Here is an 18,834-nt window from a genome sequence, read left to right on the forward strand (position 1 = left end):
ATTATCATCTTGCATTTTTCATATTTAAAAGGATTAGGTTTCTTTTCTTTGTTGTTCTGGGGATTGACCCAGAGCCTTATACATGCTAACTACATGCTCTACCACTGGGCTATGCCCTGAGTCCCAGGTCTGGGTTTCTATTCTATCCACATAGTGGCCAAGTAAGTAGGCTAGTCAATTTCCTTCTTTCTCCCATCATTGCCAATAGATTTTATATCACCATTCTCTTCTCAGTGGGCATAGATTTTACAATATGTGACATGTCAAATTTATTAAAAACTATGTTAGCCATACATTTATTTGTTGCCAATATACATATTCATCCCCACCCCACCCCCTTTATCATTGAAAATATTGCTTGAATTTAAGAGGCAAGTTGATCTACAAGATATTGTAGTTGTCAAATGCTTAATTATTTAAGTTGAACTAGATATATCCAATTTGAATAGTAATCTAAATTGTCACTAACATAAAATCGGCAATTGAACAGGGCCCCAAAGATCTCTTCTGACCTCATGATTCTACAACAGCTAGTATTTATATGGTAAGTCGTCATTCACAGCATGTTTATCACATTTATTATCTCATTTATTCCTTAAACAACCCATGGAGATATGTGAAATTATTATCTTTCTTTTATAGCTGAGAAAACTAAAGCTTAGAGAGATTAAGTTAACTTTCCAGGGATACACAGCTAATTTGTGATAGGGCCAGGAGTCAAATCCAGGTCTGACTAAATCTCACACCTTGTCTACTCTTACAACTCTCCCAAATGAAAAGACAAAACTCATTTAATTGAAAGGTTGATATTCCATTTTATGGGCAGGCTTTAACTTTATTTTATTTCCTAAGAAACTAATTTTTAAATCTTTTTTCTATTACTAAGCTATTTTCAAACTTGTTCTATGGTTTCCATTCAATTTTACACTGAAACATACTTACCAAGGAGACCAGGCTGATAATACTTATATCGAAACTAACATTCTGGATGGCATATGCCAATGGCTTAGGGTCCATAGTGGGAAAGGTCAATAACCAGGCAGAAACATACATAATTGGAGCTGACACAAATGTGCTTATTACCATCCCTGAGGTTATCTGTAAAAAAATAGATCAAATTGAGGAGTCATGATCTCATTCAATTACTTTAAACTTTAAATACCCACAACACACTAAAGGTTTCTGAAATAAAAATAAATCAGTAAAAAGATATTATAGAATCCAGCATATTGTCTAATAACATATTTTACCTTTCTGAAAGTCTTTAAAAGAAACCATAGGTAAGTTCCCTTGGTCCCTCTTCTAACCTAGGTTAAATCAATATTTGTATCACAAGTACTAGAAATTCCATTGTTATTTTTAGGTTCTAAAAGTGATCCTTTTAATGATATAATTAAACTCATGAATAGTTTCCTTACATACTATTTCATAAAATATAGGACAAAAAAAGCAATTTGCAAAGAGAAAAATAACCACACATACATTCTTCAGATTATATAGTAGAATTGACTTTCAATAAATAATTCAGTTCTTTCATATTTCAAAATCTTTGATGCTGTAGACACAATACTCTTAGACACTGATAATTTGATGTTAATTAATTTTAGATATTTACTGCTATAGGTTATGTGGTATTTTGTATCTGGTGATAAATTATCATGAATATAATATATTTTTTTCCTCAGAATTTCCAAAGCTACCCTTCTTTAAATAACTTTCAGGCTTAAGTATAAGTATGGAAACAGAATACTTGAAACTAAAAAAGAATAGTAAGAAAGCAAGGATGACTAAAGACCCTGGATTAAATAACTATTGTTACATAATGTTACACAATACCTCCTTATTTACAATGAGGTAGCTTAGAGATATCAAATTATCATAGAAAGAATGTTGCTTTCTGGATTTCAATCAAACTTAGAAAGTAGTATATACATACAATCTCTACTTCCATGTTGAACTGTGTAGCAAAGATAGCCACTCCTGGTGCTACAGGGAAGACACCATACAAAAATGCATAATTTGATAAACTTGTGTGATTCACTACACTGTCACCCTTGTCCAAGGGTTCCACCATTTCTCTGCACAGAAGTGGCAGCACCAAGCTGAAGAAAGAAGAAATGCATAATTTACTTGGTATCAAGGTATGCTTATCCCTCAATAGTAGATTGCGCTAGTGAACTGGCATTAGGTTATTTTTCTGTTCTTTCCCAGAGTTGTATCTATTTGCATATATTCTATGTATGCCTACTTATGAACATTTTATTGAAAGAATTAAGAATTCATATTGGAACCATTTCAAGAGTTACAACATTCTGTAAATACTTCAAACATTGGGATGAGGGGAAAACATTATTTCTATACCAAAAAAATATTAGTAAAACTTGCAATTATAGCTGCTATCTTCCTTACTCTATTGGTTCACTGAAATATTAGAAGAAAAAAACCTGATCATTTTGGGGAAGAACTTCTTTTAAGAAAATAACTAAATAAACAAAATATTAAGAAAATAACTAAATTACTTTTTGGAAAATAACCTGAATTCTATTAAATGATTGGGAGTTTAAATGGTAATAACACTGCTTGATTAAATTCTAAAACCAGTAGAAAAAATATGTATCTTACAATTAATTCTTTGTGTGTGTGTGTGTGATTGTGTGTGTGTATGTGTGTATTATGTACATTCAGCAAAAGGAACTCAAACAACTGAAGTAGAGCAGAAAAATTAATGAAACACAGATCTGGTGAAGAATAAATTATTAAACAAATTCTTTTAAGATTTCATTGAAGAGCATAAAACCAGTGACTAAAATAATTGGGTTCTCCTTTAAGAAAACAGCAAGACCGAGGTTGATAACATTGTTATAGCAGCACCCAGAGAGAAGCTCCAGGATGAAATAAAGAACTACTCATTTAATTTTTTAATTGAAAAAAATACATATACTTAATAAGAATTTAACTAGAAAAAATTTAATTGGACTAGTTAAATTCTACTTTTAAGTTGAAGTTGATAATACTGTTATCATTAGAACAATATTTATTACTGTGACAATTTTATTTAATACTTTGTTTCTGAGGAGCATAACAGCAGTGTAAATGATTTTCAGAACTTTACTTTGCAAATATAAATACATATCTTATTGCACCACTTTCATGAACTTAACTGCCTATACAAGAGCTGAGTCCCATAGTTAAGTATGCCTCAAGTACTCTGAGTTAATATTGTAGTCAAATTATGTCACCTGCACCATGAAGTGTGACTCCATGGCTAATGATACACATAAATTGAAAACTAAGAAGCTAAGAAGAACTTTTTGACAGGTTAGGATCAGATATCCAATAATATTCATCAACATCTCTATTTAGAAAGTTCATTCAAACTCAGAATTACAGAATATTTTCCCAAATTCATGAAAAAAATTTGTTAAAAATTATTGTTCTTACATAACTAGGATGCCTCTTCCTTTAGGATTTTAATAGATTCAGAAATCCTGCAAAATTTCTTGAAAAATAAGATCTAACTAGGACATTAAGAGACAATTAACAAACTATATAAAAGCAGGATAAAAAAGCTAAAGGGAAACAGTTATTAATATCTGACAGTAAAATGCAAAGAATAGCCTACATGGAATAAGGAAATGAAAGACCATTTTTCAAAATGCACCAATATTCCATTCTCCTTTAAATCACAACTATTCTATAAGGAAGGATTAATAGTCAAAGGAAAAAAATAATTTCAGACACATCCTAATGAATTGGTTAAACAAGGTTTTTACAAAGTATAATTCCCAAGTTAAATAAGTGAAACTTACAGTTTAGCTGTGATGAGAAGAATTAGTACAACAAATGCTGACTTCTTCAGTCTCCTTATTTTTCCTACCATTGTAAGACCAAGATAAAATAGGGCTGCTCCAGAAAAAGAATTTGCAAGTCCATCAAGAAAATTTTTCATATATACAGGCACCTTTTTATCAAGAATAAAATTGAAGGCAATGCCAATGAAGACCATAAATACTATTGGGTTCTGTAATACACACAGGAATCCAAGTCCCACAATTTTTACTTTGTTTTGAGAAGCATTTTGAGAATCTTTCCACTTCTGGATTTCACAGAAGATAAACCCAATTGGGTTTAACATCATAAGAGATATTGGTGCCACCAAATAAATGTACTGAAGATATTCTGGGTATGTAGTTTGATATAAAGCTTCAACTGCAAAACAAAAATATTGATCTTAAAATGATTACCATAGAAATATATAAACATGCAAATAACATTTTCTGTTTAATTTTAGCATATTGCAAAGTTATCTAAAGAGTTCCAAATGACCTCATTATCCTATTTTTTGAAAAGTCAATTTTAGTAATAAAAAATTATTATACTAAATGCAATCTAGTTTACAAAATGATAACCTAAATTTTTTTTAATATTTATTTTTTAGTTGTAGTTGGACACAATACCTTTATTTTATTTATTTATTTTCATGTGGTTATGAGGATCAAACCTAGGGCCTCGCACATGCTAGGCAAGTGCTCTACCGCTGAGCTACAACCCCAGCCCCCTAAAATTATTTTTAGTAAAACATAATTAATTTTTACTATCTAGGATCTAAGATTAGTCTTCAAAAACAAACATAAAAAAGGCAGAACTGTAAAAGTTTTAAAAGAAACAATAAAAATAAAAATCTAGTATCAAACTAAATGTTTAAGTAGTAATAGCAACAAAGTGATTGACTGTATCCCTGGAGAGAGCAGCTTCATTGGAGTCATGAGGCATAAGTCAGATTTCAGAGGACTGAGGAAGGTGTAGAGAAAAGGAACTAAAAATGAGCACTGAAGTAATGGAGTCCACACTGTATAGGAAAAGAAGTAAAGATGGGAGGTGACTGACTGAAAGTAGAGAGGTCAGGGACTGGAGGCCCTTATGAAGCTCGAGAATTAAGTGCAGTTGGAAGTATAGGATTCAGAATAGGTCAGATAGTGAGTTGAGTTTAATATTTTCCAGATCACTAGGTCCAGAAAGTGGCCACGGGAGTTGTTCACTGACAAGGAGTAAAGTTATCATTAGAGATGAGGAGGCCAAGGGATCTAGAGGGCGGAGAATTTGATGGGAAGTTCACAAGGATGCTAAAGTCAAACAAGAGAACAGCAGGACTTAGGACAAAGAAGATGACAGCAAGCAGGACAGTAAAGTCTTCAATGAATGAGGGGAGATGGCTAGAATGAAGTCAGAAGATGAAAGCAATGAGGATGAACAGACTGGACAGATAGCATGAACTTCAAAATAGTTGTCAACAACAGAGTAGGGAGCAATGGATTAGCAGTGGTTCACAGCAGCTAGCCAGGTGAGGATGCCAGTCTCACCTACCTCTGGCTCAGGTGGTATGTAGGCTATGGGGTAATGAGTATCCTCCATTTGAGAGGGAATGAAAGGCAATGAATACTGAAAACCTGTGAAGACACTAAGCAAGTAGGGACAGAAAGTTGGATCTAACAAACGTTTGTGAGAGTAATGAAGTGGAGTTACATAAATGTACATTTGATAAATACACATTCAACTATACCTTCTTGGGAAAACAAAATCTTTTTTTCTCATATAGCATGTTCTCAAGTACAAACTAATTATTTCACCTTTTGTTCATTAAAGAACAATAAGGCTCAAGAAAAAGTCTGGCTATGTTAGAGTTATAGGAAATAGAATAAGACAAAGTATGTGTGCTGTGTATTATAGGTAATTTTAAGGAATTTTCCCAAGGGTTTGAGTATCCATGATGACTTTAGAATCTGATACTATATAAGATGTGTTTCCTTGGAGGGAGTTAAGTGGATTGGATCTGACTTCTAACAGTTTCCTGGAGGAGTTAAGGGTTGGTGGCCTGGTCTGGGATTATTAGGGCAATTTAGAGTCATGGAATAAATAACTTGGTCTGTGGGCACATTTTTGGCAGTAGGTCCCAAATAGAAAAACTGATACAGAATTGAAATTGAAAAAGATAAAACGTGGACAGCCAGTCGCCAAGGAGAGACTCAATCTTGTGGAAAAATGTAAAGATTAGGTTTCTCTGTTTATATTAAGATAAAGTGACACAGGCAGGAAAACATAGTTGTTTACTTACTCGGGATACATAAGTTCAGTTAATATCATGTGCATGACCCGTTAAAGTTATGTAACTAGATTATATAACCTTTAGAAGTTCACCTTGCTCTCATTAGCCAAAATCTTCTTTGTATAAAATTCACCCCCACCCCGCATTTTTCAGCAAAGAACATAGGAAGTTCTATTATATCTCCAAAATGAAGAAGTTAAAAGATATTTGATTATACAAAGTTTCATAATTTTCACTGAATTCTAAATTATGCTAGCTTTATAACTCTTAGTGGTTTTCTTTCATGATTCATAAGGTTCATTTTACTTCTAATTAAACATTCTATCGCTAAGAGAAAGATACCTGCTCACCACTCAGTTTTTAACTTGAGTGGATATTTTGGAAATGTCTTGTTTTAAATCTGAGTATAAGAATTTTCCCTAAGCAGGCACACTACAATGCAAAGGTGTTTCCTCTAACAACTTACAGTTGTATGATCTACTCAAAGCCACTTATATTAATGACCTTTTTCTGAAATTTACTTTCCTGGTACATTAGTAGTCCTCATCACATAATAGATTCTGATTGTTTTAGGAGCTCAATGCAACTTTGAGCAACCAGTTTTATTACCTAAGGCTGCCCAATCATCAAACAGTGTTTTTGCTTTCCTCAGGTTCAGTAACCTGAGGTCAACAACAAGAAGGGTGAGTATGTGGTAGGATGAGATATTCTGAAAGAAAAGAGAGACTATATTCACATGACTTTTATTTCAGAAGAATATTATTATGATTGTTCTTTATTGTTAGTTATTATAGTTAATCTCTTACTGTGCCTAATTTATAAATTTAATTTTCTTTTAGGTAGGTATGTGTGTATAGGATTAAAACATTGGTACCCTCAGTTTCAGGCATCCACTAGGGGTCCTGGAACATATTCCTGGCAGATTAGAGGAACCACCGTGTTTACTTTCTTCTTTGGCAGGATCTTCTTTATTTTCTCTGCTTGATTCTTACTACTGTTACTAGTTAGAAGTCTCAAAATTAGACTACCTAATGTATTACTAAAATACATTATTTTGGATTTTTTCAATTACTCCCTTCATCAATTTTATTTACTGTTAACAAATCATAACTGTCAAAAGTCAACATTATCCCACGGTTCTCACTGTCCACAAGAAGAACTATAGGGTTGGGATTGTGGCTCAGCGGTAGAGAACTTGCCTAGTACAGACGGGACCCGGGTTTGATCCTCAGCACCACATAAAAAATAAAGGCATTGTGTCCATCTACACCTAAAAAATAAATGTTAAAAAAAACAACAACTATAAAGCCTTTTTTTTGTGGTGCTGGGGATTGAACCCAGGGCCTTGTGCATGCGAGGCAAGCACTCTACCAACTGAGCCATATGTGTAATATGAAATGAATTGTATTCTGCCACCATGTATAACAAATTAGAATAAATAATTAAAGAACAAAACAAAACAAAACAAAAAAACCTCTTTTGACATAAACAGCCCAGTTGCCACAACTGAATTTGGAATTCACCTACCTCAGCCTCCTTAGTCACTGGGGTTACATACAACTGCACCCAGCACCCTCTTTTTCCTTTCTTAGTCCTGAGTCTTGGCTGCTATTTAAAGCCAGTCTCTCATGCTACTTCTTCCACCAAGTCTTCAGTTTACATCAATAATCTCTCCACTGGAATGCTATGGTATTTTGTTCCATATTAGTACCACCTTGGCAAATTCTAAGTTCCTTAAAGGCATCATTTTATGACCCACAGTCCCCAGCACAGTGCTGAACAAATCTGAAAATACTTGCTGAATGGGATTAACTTCCCATCAATGAATGCTAAAGTTTTCAGACTAGCAAAAATGTATTTTGTAACACACAATAATTTTTTATCTAATCAACATCAATTAATCCATTTCTTTTTAGATCAGTTTTTCATGTTTTTTGCTTTTGTGTGTGTTGGGAGGAGTTCTGCAGATTGAACCCAGGGGCATTCTACCACTGACCTACATTCCCCAGCCTGTTTTTGAGAGAGGGTCTCATTAAGTTATTGAGGCTAGCCTCAACTTGCAAACCTCCTTAGACTCACACGTAACTGGTGTTATGAACATGTGCCAATGTGCCCAGCTGTTTTTGCTTTTAGAAAATCTATTTTTTAATTGACAAATAAAAATTAAACATAATTATTTGTACATGTTGTTTGTATACATTGGGGAATGGCTAAATGGAGCTAATCACATACTTATCATTTTTGTTATAAAAACACTTATAATCTACTCTTAGCAATTTTAAAAAATATAAGACATTAACTGTAGTCACCATGTTTTACAATGCATCTCTTGAACTTATTCCTCCAAACTGAAATCCTATAAGTATTTTTTAACACTATGAATATTTACAAGCTAGTTACAATTGGGGTTTTTAAGCTCAGCTGAACAAGTGTTCAAAGGCAAAAGAAGTATAGTCTAGTGGGGGAGCAAAAATTGTAATTAGATGCTTATTAAATTACTAGAAGAATAGGGTTCAACATGGGAATTTTAGTCTATGTCAGCCATTCACTTGCATAATTATTTAACATTATATCTTTATCTATAAATTGGCATTGCTTTTCTGTTATCAATCTGAAGATGGTTTCTAAATCTGAAAAGAAATTACATATGAACATGGAAACCTACAGTAACTAAAATTAGATTTATAATCATTATATCAACTATTAAGTTCTAATTAATTAATGCTTATAAATAAGGCTCGTGGAGGGAGGGAGGAATCCCATTATGAGGACTTATTATATAGCTTTGAAGAACTAAGAGATAAAATTAGCCACCTACTGTGGCTCCTATTTTGATTCCTGCAGGGTTTCAATCTCTAGCAAATAACACAAAGACTCTGACAAGATCATTCTATTATATAATGGCATATAGTTAAATGCTTCATTTCCTTTCTGTTTACAGCTCAAGCACTAGGGCATAATTATGATTAGTCAGGGTACTTATGCTATCAGCATTGTTTGAAGAATAAATTATAGGACTTAACTATGCCCTATTAGTATCTTTTAATGACAGAGGCAGGGAACCATTCTGATTTGCTGAAATCAACATTTCACCTTGGTAGATTCTTGGTTTCTTCTACACTTGGATTTTTAAAGTACTTTTGAAAATAATTGTTATAAACAACAGTGGGCTTTTTAAAAAGTCTGTCATAATGCACTATTCTGTCACTTGAGTAAAAAAGAAAAATCACTTTAATGTAATTTTATAGACCATTATAAATGTCATGGTATTCAAAAAAGCAAATGTGACTACCCTTTTTCTTTATTCATTAACTTATCTGCCTTTTCCTTGCTAGCATTTTTCAAGTCACCTATAAATTGGACAGATATGGAATAAATGTCTTAAAAAGGACATCTTTTTAGAACTCCCAATTGATGCTCCTCTGTGAACAAGAGAGTGGGAATTCTTGGGAGAGGCTACAGAACAAACAGAAAGGTCTTCTCTCTGGAGAGGCTTCTCTGTTCACCCTGTACAAGGCCAAAAGGCAGATGGACACAGGCAGAAATAATAAACAACCTCACCCAGGAGCAGATATATGTCTATATAGTTCAGTATCACATTTTCCAATCTGAAGGCATATGAGAAAGTTGTCTATGTTATTGGGTTTTAGTAAAATTATAGACTACAACCTAATGTTACAAGAGTTCTTATTATTTGGGAGTAAAAAAAATAAAATAAAATACAAAAATTGCAACCCAAAATTGGCATAACATCAAAGAAATTTGGGCAAGCACATGCCCAACATGATTATTACAAGATTCACTAAAACAACATGGGACACAAGAAGAGCAGGATGAGAATGGCTGGTTATATTCTTTATTTAGATATTCTGCCTTGATAAAAAATTTGATTAATTCATCTAATAGATCTTTTTTTCATTACTGCTCATTTCATGGAAAATTTAGGAATACTATAGGGACAAAGAATTTTGATTCTTTCTGAAAATAATGTATAACAAGGGCTGGTTGGGTGTTCTGAGATAAACTTGGCATGTTATATAACTATGTGGCATAAGAGAATGCCCAGGACTTAGAATCAGAAAACTTAGGTTTGGATCTCAGTCACCTGTTAGCTGTGTGACCTGGAATAAAACAATCTCTGTAAGCTTATCTCCTTATTTGAAAATGAGGATAATAGTATCTGCCCTATTCAAATGAGATAAGTGTAAGAAAGTACTCTGTAAACTACAAAGTTACAAATGTTAGTTTTGTTTAGTTATGGGTTTACTAATCTATGAGATTATATGAAACTAATATACTTCTAATTGATGTCAAAGTAAGATAAGCAATATTCATTAAATATATAAACCATGGTACTGAGCCACTTCTGAATTTCTTATATCATAAATATATTGACTAATCTGTTATTAGTTCTAAGGAAATGGTCAAACACATTAACTCCTCGATCTTCTATTTCCAAAAATCTTTTCCTTTAAAATTCAATAACCTTAAAGGAACACCTATTTAGTTTGTTACTATTTATAGCTCAGTTACCTAAGATTCTAGTTTTCCATCTACTAAGGCTCCTGCTTTACTCATGATTTGATTTCTTTGGTATTTTTAAATTTTGGGTAAGTGAGATGGAGAAAGGTCAAAGGTGGAAAAAGGTATGAAGTATAGTTCACTAGAGTCTCTTTGGTACCAGTGGTGAAATAAATTGGGGGTGGGAAGAGAGGATGAAATGAATAGATAAGAAACTTAAAAGTTAATGGTAGAGGGGCTGGGATCATGGCTCAGCGGTAGAGCGCTTGCCTAACATGGGTGGGACCCAGGTTCGATCCTCAGCACTACATAAAAATAAAGGTATTGTGTCCATCTACACCCATAAAAATAATTTTTTTTAAAAAAGCTAATGGTAGATTTCAGTTGTATACTTTAAAATTCCAATCACATTTCTGCTCAGAAGATGTCATCAAATAAACCTTAACTGACCACCTTGTCTCAAATGGCATCTTCTCATTCCTGTGCCTCTACACTACTTATTTGTTTACAGGGGTATTCTTAGCAGCAGGCACAGTCACTGGTATATAACAGTGCTTTACGAGTGAATGAATGACTATATCCATACAAGTCATGTCTGCACATTGCGATTCATGATCAAAATACACATAACTTTAATTTTAAAATATAAAAAAGAAGCTAGTAGGTGTACTTTTTCTTGGTGACCGAGTGTTCTGAAAAATAGAGTACGTTTCCTTCCAAGATACCCCAACATCTCAATTTGGTTTATTTATTGTTTTTCAGGAAAACATACACATATAGAAACATAAAATTAGGCTGCTTAAAGAGATGGAAAGATAAAAATACCCTTACCATTTCTGTTCTTAAATAATAATTTAACTTCAATGAAAATACTCTGAAATTTTGAAAAAAATAAAAGCTTCAAAACAATTTTTAAAGTAAAACCAAACATATATATATAGTAAGAAAAATAAAGAAGGGAAAAATATCACTCTTAATGAGCATAAATTTCTAATGCTAATACTTAGTAACGACTATTTTTATATAAATGTAAGTTTTCTTTACATGATTTAAATCAGAATTTGAGCCCTTCTGGGAAATTATATTTCTTTCATATGTGATTTTTAAGAAGAAATAGAATACTACTAGAAAGAATATTTACAAAGGTTATGAGGATATGACCATTTATTTTAGGTAGGTGTTTAAAGGATCCTTAAACTCCTATGTTGAGGGAAAATTACAATCCATCCTAATTTATGATATACTTAAGATAAAAATATGAAAGATTTCTTAAATTCAAGAATAAGAATCTATTACTAACAAATGTTTAGATTTAAACCTTATATTTGTTACCTCCTTAAACACCTGAATTTTTTAAAAATTGAAAAAAAAAACAACAAAGAACTTACCTATAGGGTATCCCAATGCAAAGTCATTACTTTGTGTAGCAAAAATAGGGAAGAGTCCAGCTTTGCTAAATCGACTATCAGGACTGGCAACCAGTAAGGTTAATACACATACAATGAAAAACACAGAAGCTTTGCCAATTAAGATACTGTATAAGAATGCCCAATCTACATTGGAAAAGTTAAGTACAACCATGTTTTTGAATAATAAAGCCGGAAGTGCAAATCTGGAGACAAAATTTCCCAGTCCTTTAGCCTGTGTTGATGTTATGACATTGGCCCTTCCTGCTATGTAGCCACAAAGGACTATGCCAAAGCATTCTAGTAAGGCTGGAAAAAGCCTTGTTATTGACATTGAAGGTGAATCATTAGTGGAATTGAATCCATGTGTTACTGTGGTAGATGAAGTCTCAGATACATTGATGGCAATGGTTGAGTTCTCTGTAGGCAAATTAGAAAAGGAATCCATTTTCTCTCACTCTCCAACTCTGGTCAGATCTCTGAAAAGAAAAGAAAATTCAGTGTAACAATATGAAGAATTCTAGGTGAAAGGAAATACTGCAAATTTAGAATTATTTACTTATTAAACGGTTAAATAATTATACATACTTCCTTCAACGATCACCAAGGAAAAATACAATGGAAATAAAGTGGAGGTGGGGAGGATACTAACATTAACATTTTTAGTCTCTAAGGTAGATCAGCTCAAACATTTGTATTGCTACTCTACATTCCTATCCAACATATGTTAAATAAGATGCACAAATATTACAGCTGCAGTGATGCCCTGAGGCTCTTCTCTCCAGTGATCCACAACTGAGGTATCTAGTATTTAAGAGATGGGATCCACAGAGTCTCTGTTGTTGTCCACTTGCATCCAGATTCTCTGGAAATTTCAGAAATTATCAGGGGATGACCAAGGAGTCATTCTGAGTCCCTTCCAGAGTGTGATCATAATTGAGTATAAGGAAAAAGAATACAGTATAGCATCACTTATCAACTTTGAACCAATAATTTTAACTTTTGTATGCCTCACTTAATCTGTGAAATGGCAATAACAGTCTATACCTCACAAAAACGTGAGCCTATTCAAGTAAAGTCCTTATGATCACATCTGGTGAATTAAACAAAGCTAAATATAACTTTAGATTGAATATGAGAGCATGAAAGACAAAATTATGAAAAAATGATGGCATTCCATCAACCTACACATACTGACTGGCCCAAGAGTTCCTTTGTACCACAGCGACTTTGCACATGCAAAACCACTCTAAAACATTCCCTACCTACCTGTCTACCACTCTGTACATAATTAACACCTACCGATCCTCCTAAACCATATAATTAATTAGCCAAGTCAAGTCTCTTTCAAATGGAATGATTATCCTTACCTTTAACCACTTTTTTCTCATTTTGTAATTATACTATATATTAGAGTGACATAGAACTTATGTCTGTCTCCCTCACCAGACATTAAGTGTAACAGAAGAAAGAACTAAGCATGTCTTTGTTCACTGCTGTGTCCCTAACATCTAGCATAGTATCTGGCACACAAGAAACACTGAAAAAAAAAGTTCTTGTTTAATGAATCACTAAAACAGTATCTTGTACTTAAATAAGCTCCCTAACCTTTCATGGATCAATGTTCTCTTTCAGGCATTCTCTAGTTTGTGGAATTTTTTTTTTTATTGTTGGTCGTTCAAAACATTACATAGTTCTTAATACATCATATTTCACAGTTTGATTCAAGTGGGTTATGAACTCCCAATTTTACCCCGTATACAGATTGCTGTATCACATCAGTTACCCTTCCATTGATTGACATATTGCCTTTCTAATGTCTGATGTATTCTGCTGTCTGTCCTATTCTCTCCTATCCCCCCTCCCCTCCCCTTTTCTCTCTCTACCCCTTCTACTGTAAATCATTTCTTCCATTTGTATTATCTTGTCTTACCCCTCCTTTCCTCTTATATGTCATTTTGTATAACCCTGAGGATCACCTTCCATTTCCATGCGATTTCCCTTCTCACTTCCTTTCCCTCCCACCTCTCAACCCTGTAAATGTACATCTTCTTCTCAAGCTCTTCGTCCCTACCCTGTCCTTATTTCCTCCCCTTATATCAAAGGAGTCATTTGGTATTTGTTTTTTAAAGATTGACTAGCTTCACTTATCATAATCTGCTCTAATGCCATCCATTTCCCTCCAAATTCTATGATTTTGTCATTTTCTAATGCAGAGTAATACTCCATTGTGTATAAATGCCACATTTTTTTATCCATTCATCTATTGAAGGGCATCTAGGCTGATTCCACAATCTTGCTATCGTGAATTGTGCTGCTATGAACATCGATGTAGCAGTGTCCCTGTAACATGCTCTTATTAGGTCTTTAGGGAACAGACCGAGAAGGGGAATAGCTGGGTCAAATGGTGGTTCCATTCCCAGCTTTCCAAGAAATCTCCATACTGCTTTCCAAATTGGCTGCACCAATTTGCAGTCCCACCTACAATGAACAAGAGTACCCTTTTCCCCGCATCCTCTCCAGCACTTATTGTTGTTTGACTTCCTAATGGCTGCCAATCTTACTGGGGTGAGATGGTATCTTAGGGTGGTTTTGATTTGCATTTCTCTGACTGCTAGCGATGGTGAGCATTTTTTCATGTACTTATTGATTGATTGTATGTCCTCCTCTGAGAAGTGTCTGTTCAGGTCCTTGGCCCATTTATTGACTGGGTTATTTGTTATCTTATTGTCTAATTTTTTGAGTTCTTTGTATATTCTGGTTATTAGGGCTCTATCTGAAGTGTGTGGAGTAAAGATTTGTTCCCAGGATGTAGGCTCCCTGTTTATCTCTCTTATTGTTTCTTTTGCTGAGAAAAAACTTTTTAGTTTGAGTAAGTCCCATTTGTTGATTCTAGTTGTTAACTCTTGCGCTATGGGTGTCCTATTGAGGAATTTGGAGCCCAATCCCACAGAATGAAGATCATAACCAACATTTTTTTCTATCAGATGCCATGTCTCTGATTTAATATCAAGCTCCTTGATCCATTTTGAGTTAACTTTTGTGCATGGCGAGAGATAGGGATTCAGATTCATTTTGGTGCAAATGGATTTCCAGTTTTCCCAACACCATTTGTTGAAGATGCTATCCTTCCTCCATTGCATGCTTTTAGCCCCTTTATCAAATATAAGATAGTTGTAGTTTTGTGGATTGGTTACTGTGTCCTCTATTCTGTACCATTGGTCCACCCGCCTGTTTTGGTACCAGTACCATGCTGTTTTCGTTACTATTGCTCTGTAGTATAGTTTGAAGTCTGGTATCGCTATACCGCCTGATTCACACTTCCTGCTTAGTATTGTTTTTGCTATTCTGGGTCTTTTATTATTCCATATGAATTTCATGATTCTTTTATCTATTTCTACAAGAAATGCAGCTGGGATTTTGATTGGCATTGCATTGAACTTATAGAGAACTTTTGGTAATATCGCCATTTTGATGATGTTGGATCTGCCTATCCATGAGCAGGGTATATTTTTCCATCTTCTAAGGTCTTCTTCTATATCTTTCTTTAGGGTTCTGTAATTTTCATTGTATAAATCTTTCACCTCTTTTGTTAGGTTGATTCCCAAGTATTTTATTTTTTTGGGGGATATTGTGAATGGAGTAGTTGTCCTCATTTCCGTTTCAGAGGATTTGTCGCTGATATACAGGAATGCCTTTGATTTATGCGTGTTGATCTTATATCCTGCCACTTTGCTGAATTCATTTATTAGCTCTAATAGCTTCTCTGTAGACCCTTTTGGGTCTGCTAGGTATAGAATCATATCATCTGCAAATAGTGATAATTTAAGTTCTTCTTTTCCAATTTTTATCCCTTTAATTTCTTTCGTCTGTCTAATTGCTCTGGCCAGTGTTTCGAGGACTATGTTGAACAGAAGTGGCGAGAGAGGGCATCCCTGTCTTGTACCAGATCTTAGAGGGAATGCCTTCAATTTTTCTCCATTCAGAATGATGCTGGCCTGTGGCTTATCATATATTGCTTTTACAATGTTGAGGTATGATCCTGTTATCCCTAATTTTTCTAGAGTTTTGAACATAAAGGGATGCTGTACTTTGTCGAATGCTTTTTCTGCATCTATCGAGACTATCATATGGTTCTTATTTTTAAGTCTATTGATGTGGTGAATAACATTTATTGATTTCCGTATATTGAACCAGCCTTGCATCCCAGGGATGAATCCTACTTGATCATGGTGTATAATTTTTTTGATATGTATTTGAATCCAATTCGCCAGAATTTTATTAAGGATTTTTGCGTCAAGGTTCATTAGAGATATTGGTCTGTAGTTTTCTTTCTTTGAAGTGTCTTTGTCTGGTTTCGGAATCAGGGTGATGTTGGCCTCGTAGAATGAATTTGGAAGTTCTCCCTCTTTTTCTATTTCCTGAAATAGCTTGAAAAGTATTGGTGTTAGTTCCTCTTTAAAGGTTTTGTAAAACTCTGCTGTATACCCATCCAGTCCTGGGCTTTTCTTAGTTGGTAGTCTTTTGATGGTTTCTTCTATTTCTTCTATTGTTATTGGTCTGTTTAGGTTGTCTATATCCTCCTGGTTCAATCTGGGCAGATCGTAAGACTTAAGGAATTTATCTATGCCTTCACTATCTTCTATTTTATTGGAGTATAAGGCTTCAAAATAGTCTCTGATTATCTTCTGTATTTCTGAAGTGTCTGTTGTGATATTGCCTTTTTCATCCCGTATGCTAGTAATCTGGGTTCTCTCTCTTCTTCTCTTCGTTAGCATGGCTAAGGGTCTGTCAATTTTATTTATTTTTTCAAAGAACCAGCTTTTAGTTTTGTCAATTTTTTCAATTGTTTCTTTTGTTTCAATTTCATTAATTTCAGCTCTGATTTTGATTATTTCTTGCCTTCTACTTCTTTTGCTGTTGTTTTGCTCCTCTTTTTCTAGGATTTTGAGATGAAGTATGAGATCATTTATTTGTTGGTTTTTTCTTTTTTGAGGAATGAACTCCAACCAATGAATTTTCCTCTTAGGACTGCTTTCAATGTGTCCCATAGATTCCGATATGTTGTGTCCGTGTTTTCATTTAACTCTAGGAATTTTTTAATTTCCTCCTTGATGTCTTCAATAACCCATAGGTCACTCAGCAACCTGTTGTTCATTCTCCAAGTGATGCTTGATTTTTCCTTTCTTCTTTTATCATTGATTTTCAGTTTCATTCCATTATGATCAGATAAGATGCATGGTATTATCTCTACCCCTTTATATTGTCTAAGAGTTGCCCTGTGACATAATATATGGTCTATTTTTGAGAAGGTTCCATGTGCTGCTGAAAAAAAAGTGTAACTACTTGATGTTGGGTGGTATAGTCTATATATGTCAATTAAGTCTAGGTTGTTAATTGTGTTGTTGAGTTCTATAGTTTCCTTGTTTAACTTTTGTTTGGAAGATCTGTCCAGTGGTGAGAGAGGTGTGTTGAAGTCTCCCATGATGATTGTATGGTGGTCTATTAGACTCTTGAACTTGAGAAGAGTTTGCTTGATGAACACCGCTGCACCATTATTTGGGGCGTATATATTTATGATTGTTATGTCTTGTTGGTTTATGGTTCCCTTGAACAGTATGAAGTGTCCTTCTTTATCCCTTTTGATTAGCTTTGGCTTGAAATCTATTTTATTAGATATGAGTATGGACATGCCTGCTTGTTTCCGCTGTCCATATGAGTGGTATGATTTTTCCCAACCTTTCACCTTCAGTCTATGGATATCTTTTCCTATCAGATGCGTCTCCTATAGACAGCATATTGTTGGGTCTTGTTTTGTGATCCATTCTACTAGCCTGTGTCTCTTAATTGGTGAGTTTAAGCCATTGACATTTAGGGTTATTATTGAGATATGGTTTGTACTTCTATCCATATTTGTTTGTTGATGTTACTAAACCTGATTTGTTATCCTCTTTGACTACTTTTCCCCCTTTACTGTCCTACCTCCCATTGTTGGTTTTCAATGTTATTTTCCATTTCCTCTTCCTGCAATGTTTTGCCAAGGATTTTTTGAAGAGATGGTTTTCTAGCTGCGAATTCTTTTAACTTTTGTTTATCGTGGAAGGTTTTAATTTCATCTTCTAACCTGAAGCTTAATTTTGCCGGATACACGATTCTTGGTTGGAACCCATTTTCTTTCAGTGTTTGAAATATGTTATTCCAGGATCTTCTAGCTTTCAGAGTCTGTGTTGAGAGATCAGCTGTTATCCTAATTGGTTTACCCCTAAATGTAATCTGCTTCCTTTCCCTTGTAGCTTTTAAAATTCTTTCCTTATTCTGTATGTTGGACATCTTCACTATAATGTGTCTAGGTGTGGATCTCTTATGGTTTTGTACATTCGGCATCCTGTAGGCTTCTAGGATTTGGGATTCTGTCTCATTCTTCAAGTCTGGGAAGTTTTCTCGTATTATTTCATTGAATAGGCTGTGTATTCCTCTGGTATGGAGCTCTGTGCCTTCCTGTATCCCAATGACTCTTAAATTTGGTCTTTTGATATTGTCCCATATTTCTTGGATGTTCTGTTCATGGTTTCTTAGCAGACTTGCTGAGCTGTCTATGTTCTTTTCCAGTTGAAATACTTTGTCTTCATTGTCTGATGTTCTCTCTTCTAAGTGATCTACTCTGCTGGTAGTATTCTCAATTGAGTTTTTAAGTTGGTTTATTTTTTCCTGCATTTCTAGTATTTCTATTTGTTTATTTTTTATTTCCTCTATCTCCCTGTGAAGTTGATCTTTTACTTCCTGGATTTGTTTGTCAATATGATC

General features: G+C 34.1%; 1 protein-coding gene across 1 annotated transcript in view; it reads right to left on the minus strand.

Moving 5' to 3' along the window:
- The window catches only part of LOC144252775 (lysosomal cholesterol signaling protein-like), a 48,339-nt gene that overhangs the window by 25,169 nt on the left and 4,336 nt on the right, over positions 1–18,834 (minus strand). Inside the window, exons 2-5 of the mRNA XM_077794886.1 lie at positions 12,013–12,509; positions 3,810–4,209; positions 1,937–2,102; positions 943–1,098 (exon numbers count right to left, since the gene is read on the minus strand). Coding sequence (XP_077651012.1) covers positions 943–1,098; positions 1,937–2,102; positions 3,810–4,209; positions 12,013–12,478 — 1,188 coding nt within the window. The 5' untranslated portion in view covers positions 12,479–12,509. The remainder of the gene's footprint in view (positions 1–942; positions 1,099–1,936; positions 2,103–3,809; positions 4,210–12,012; positions 12,510–18,834) is intronic.

Source organism: Urocitellus parryii, unplaced genomic scaffold, assembly GCF_045843805.1.
Source record: "Urocitellus parryii isolate mUroPar1 unplaced genomic scaffold, mUroPar1.hap1 Scaffold_59, whole genome shotgun sequence".
In the NCBI taxonomy this organism is placed as follows: Eukaryota; Metazoa; Chordata; class Mammalia; order Rodentia; family Sciuridae; genus Urocitellus; species Urocitellus parryii.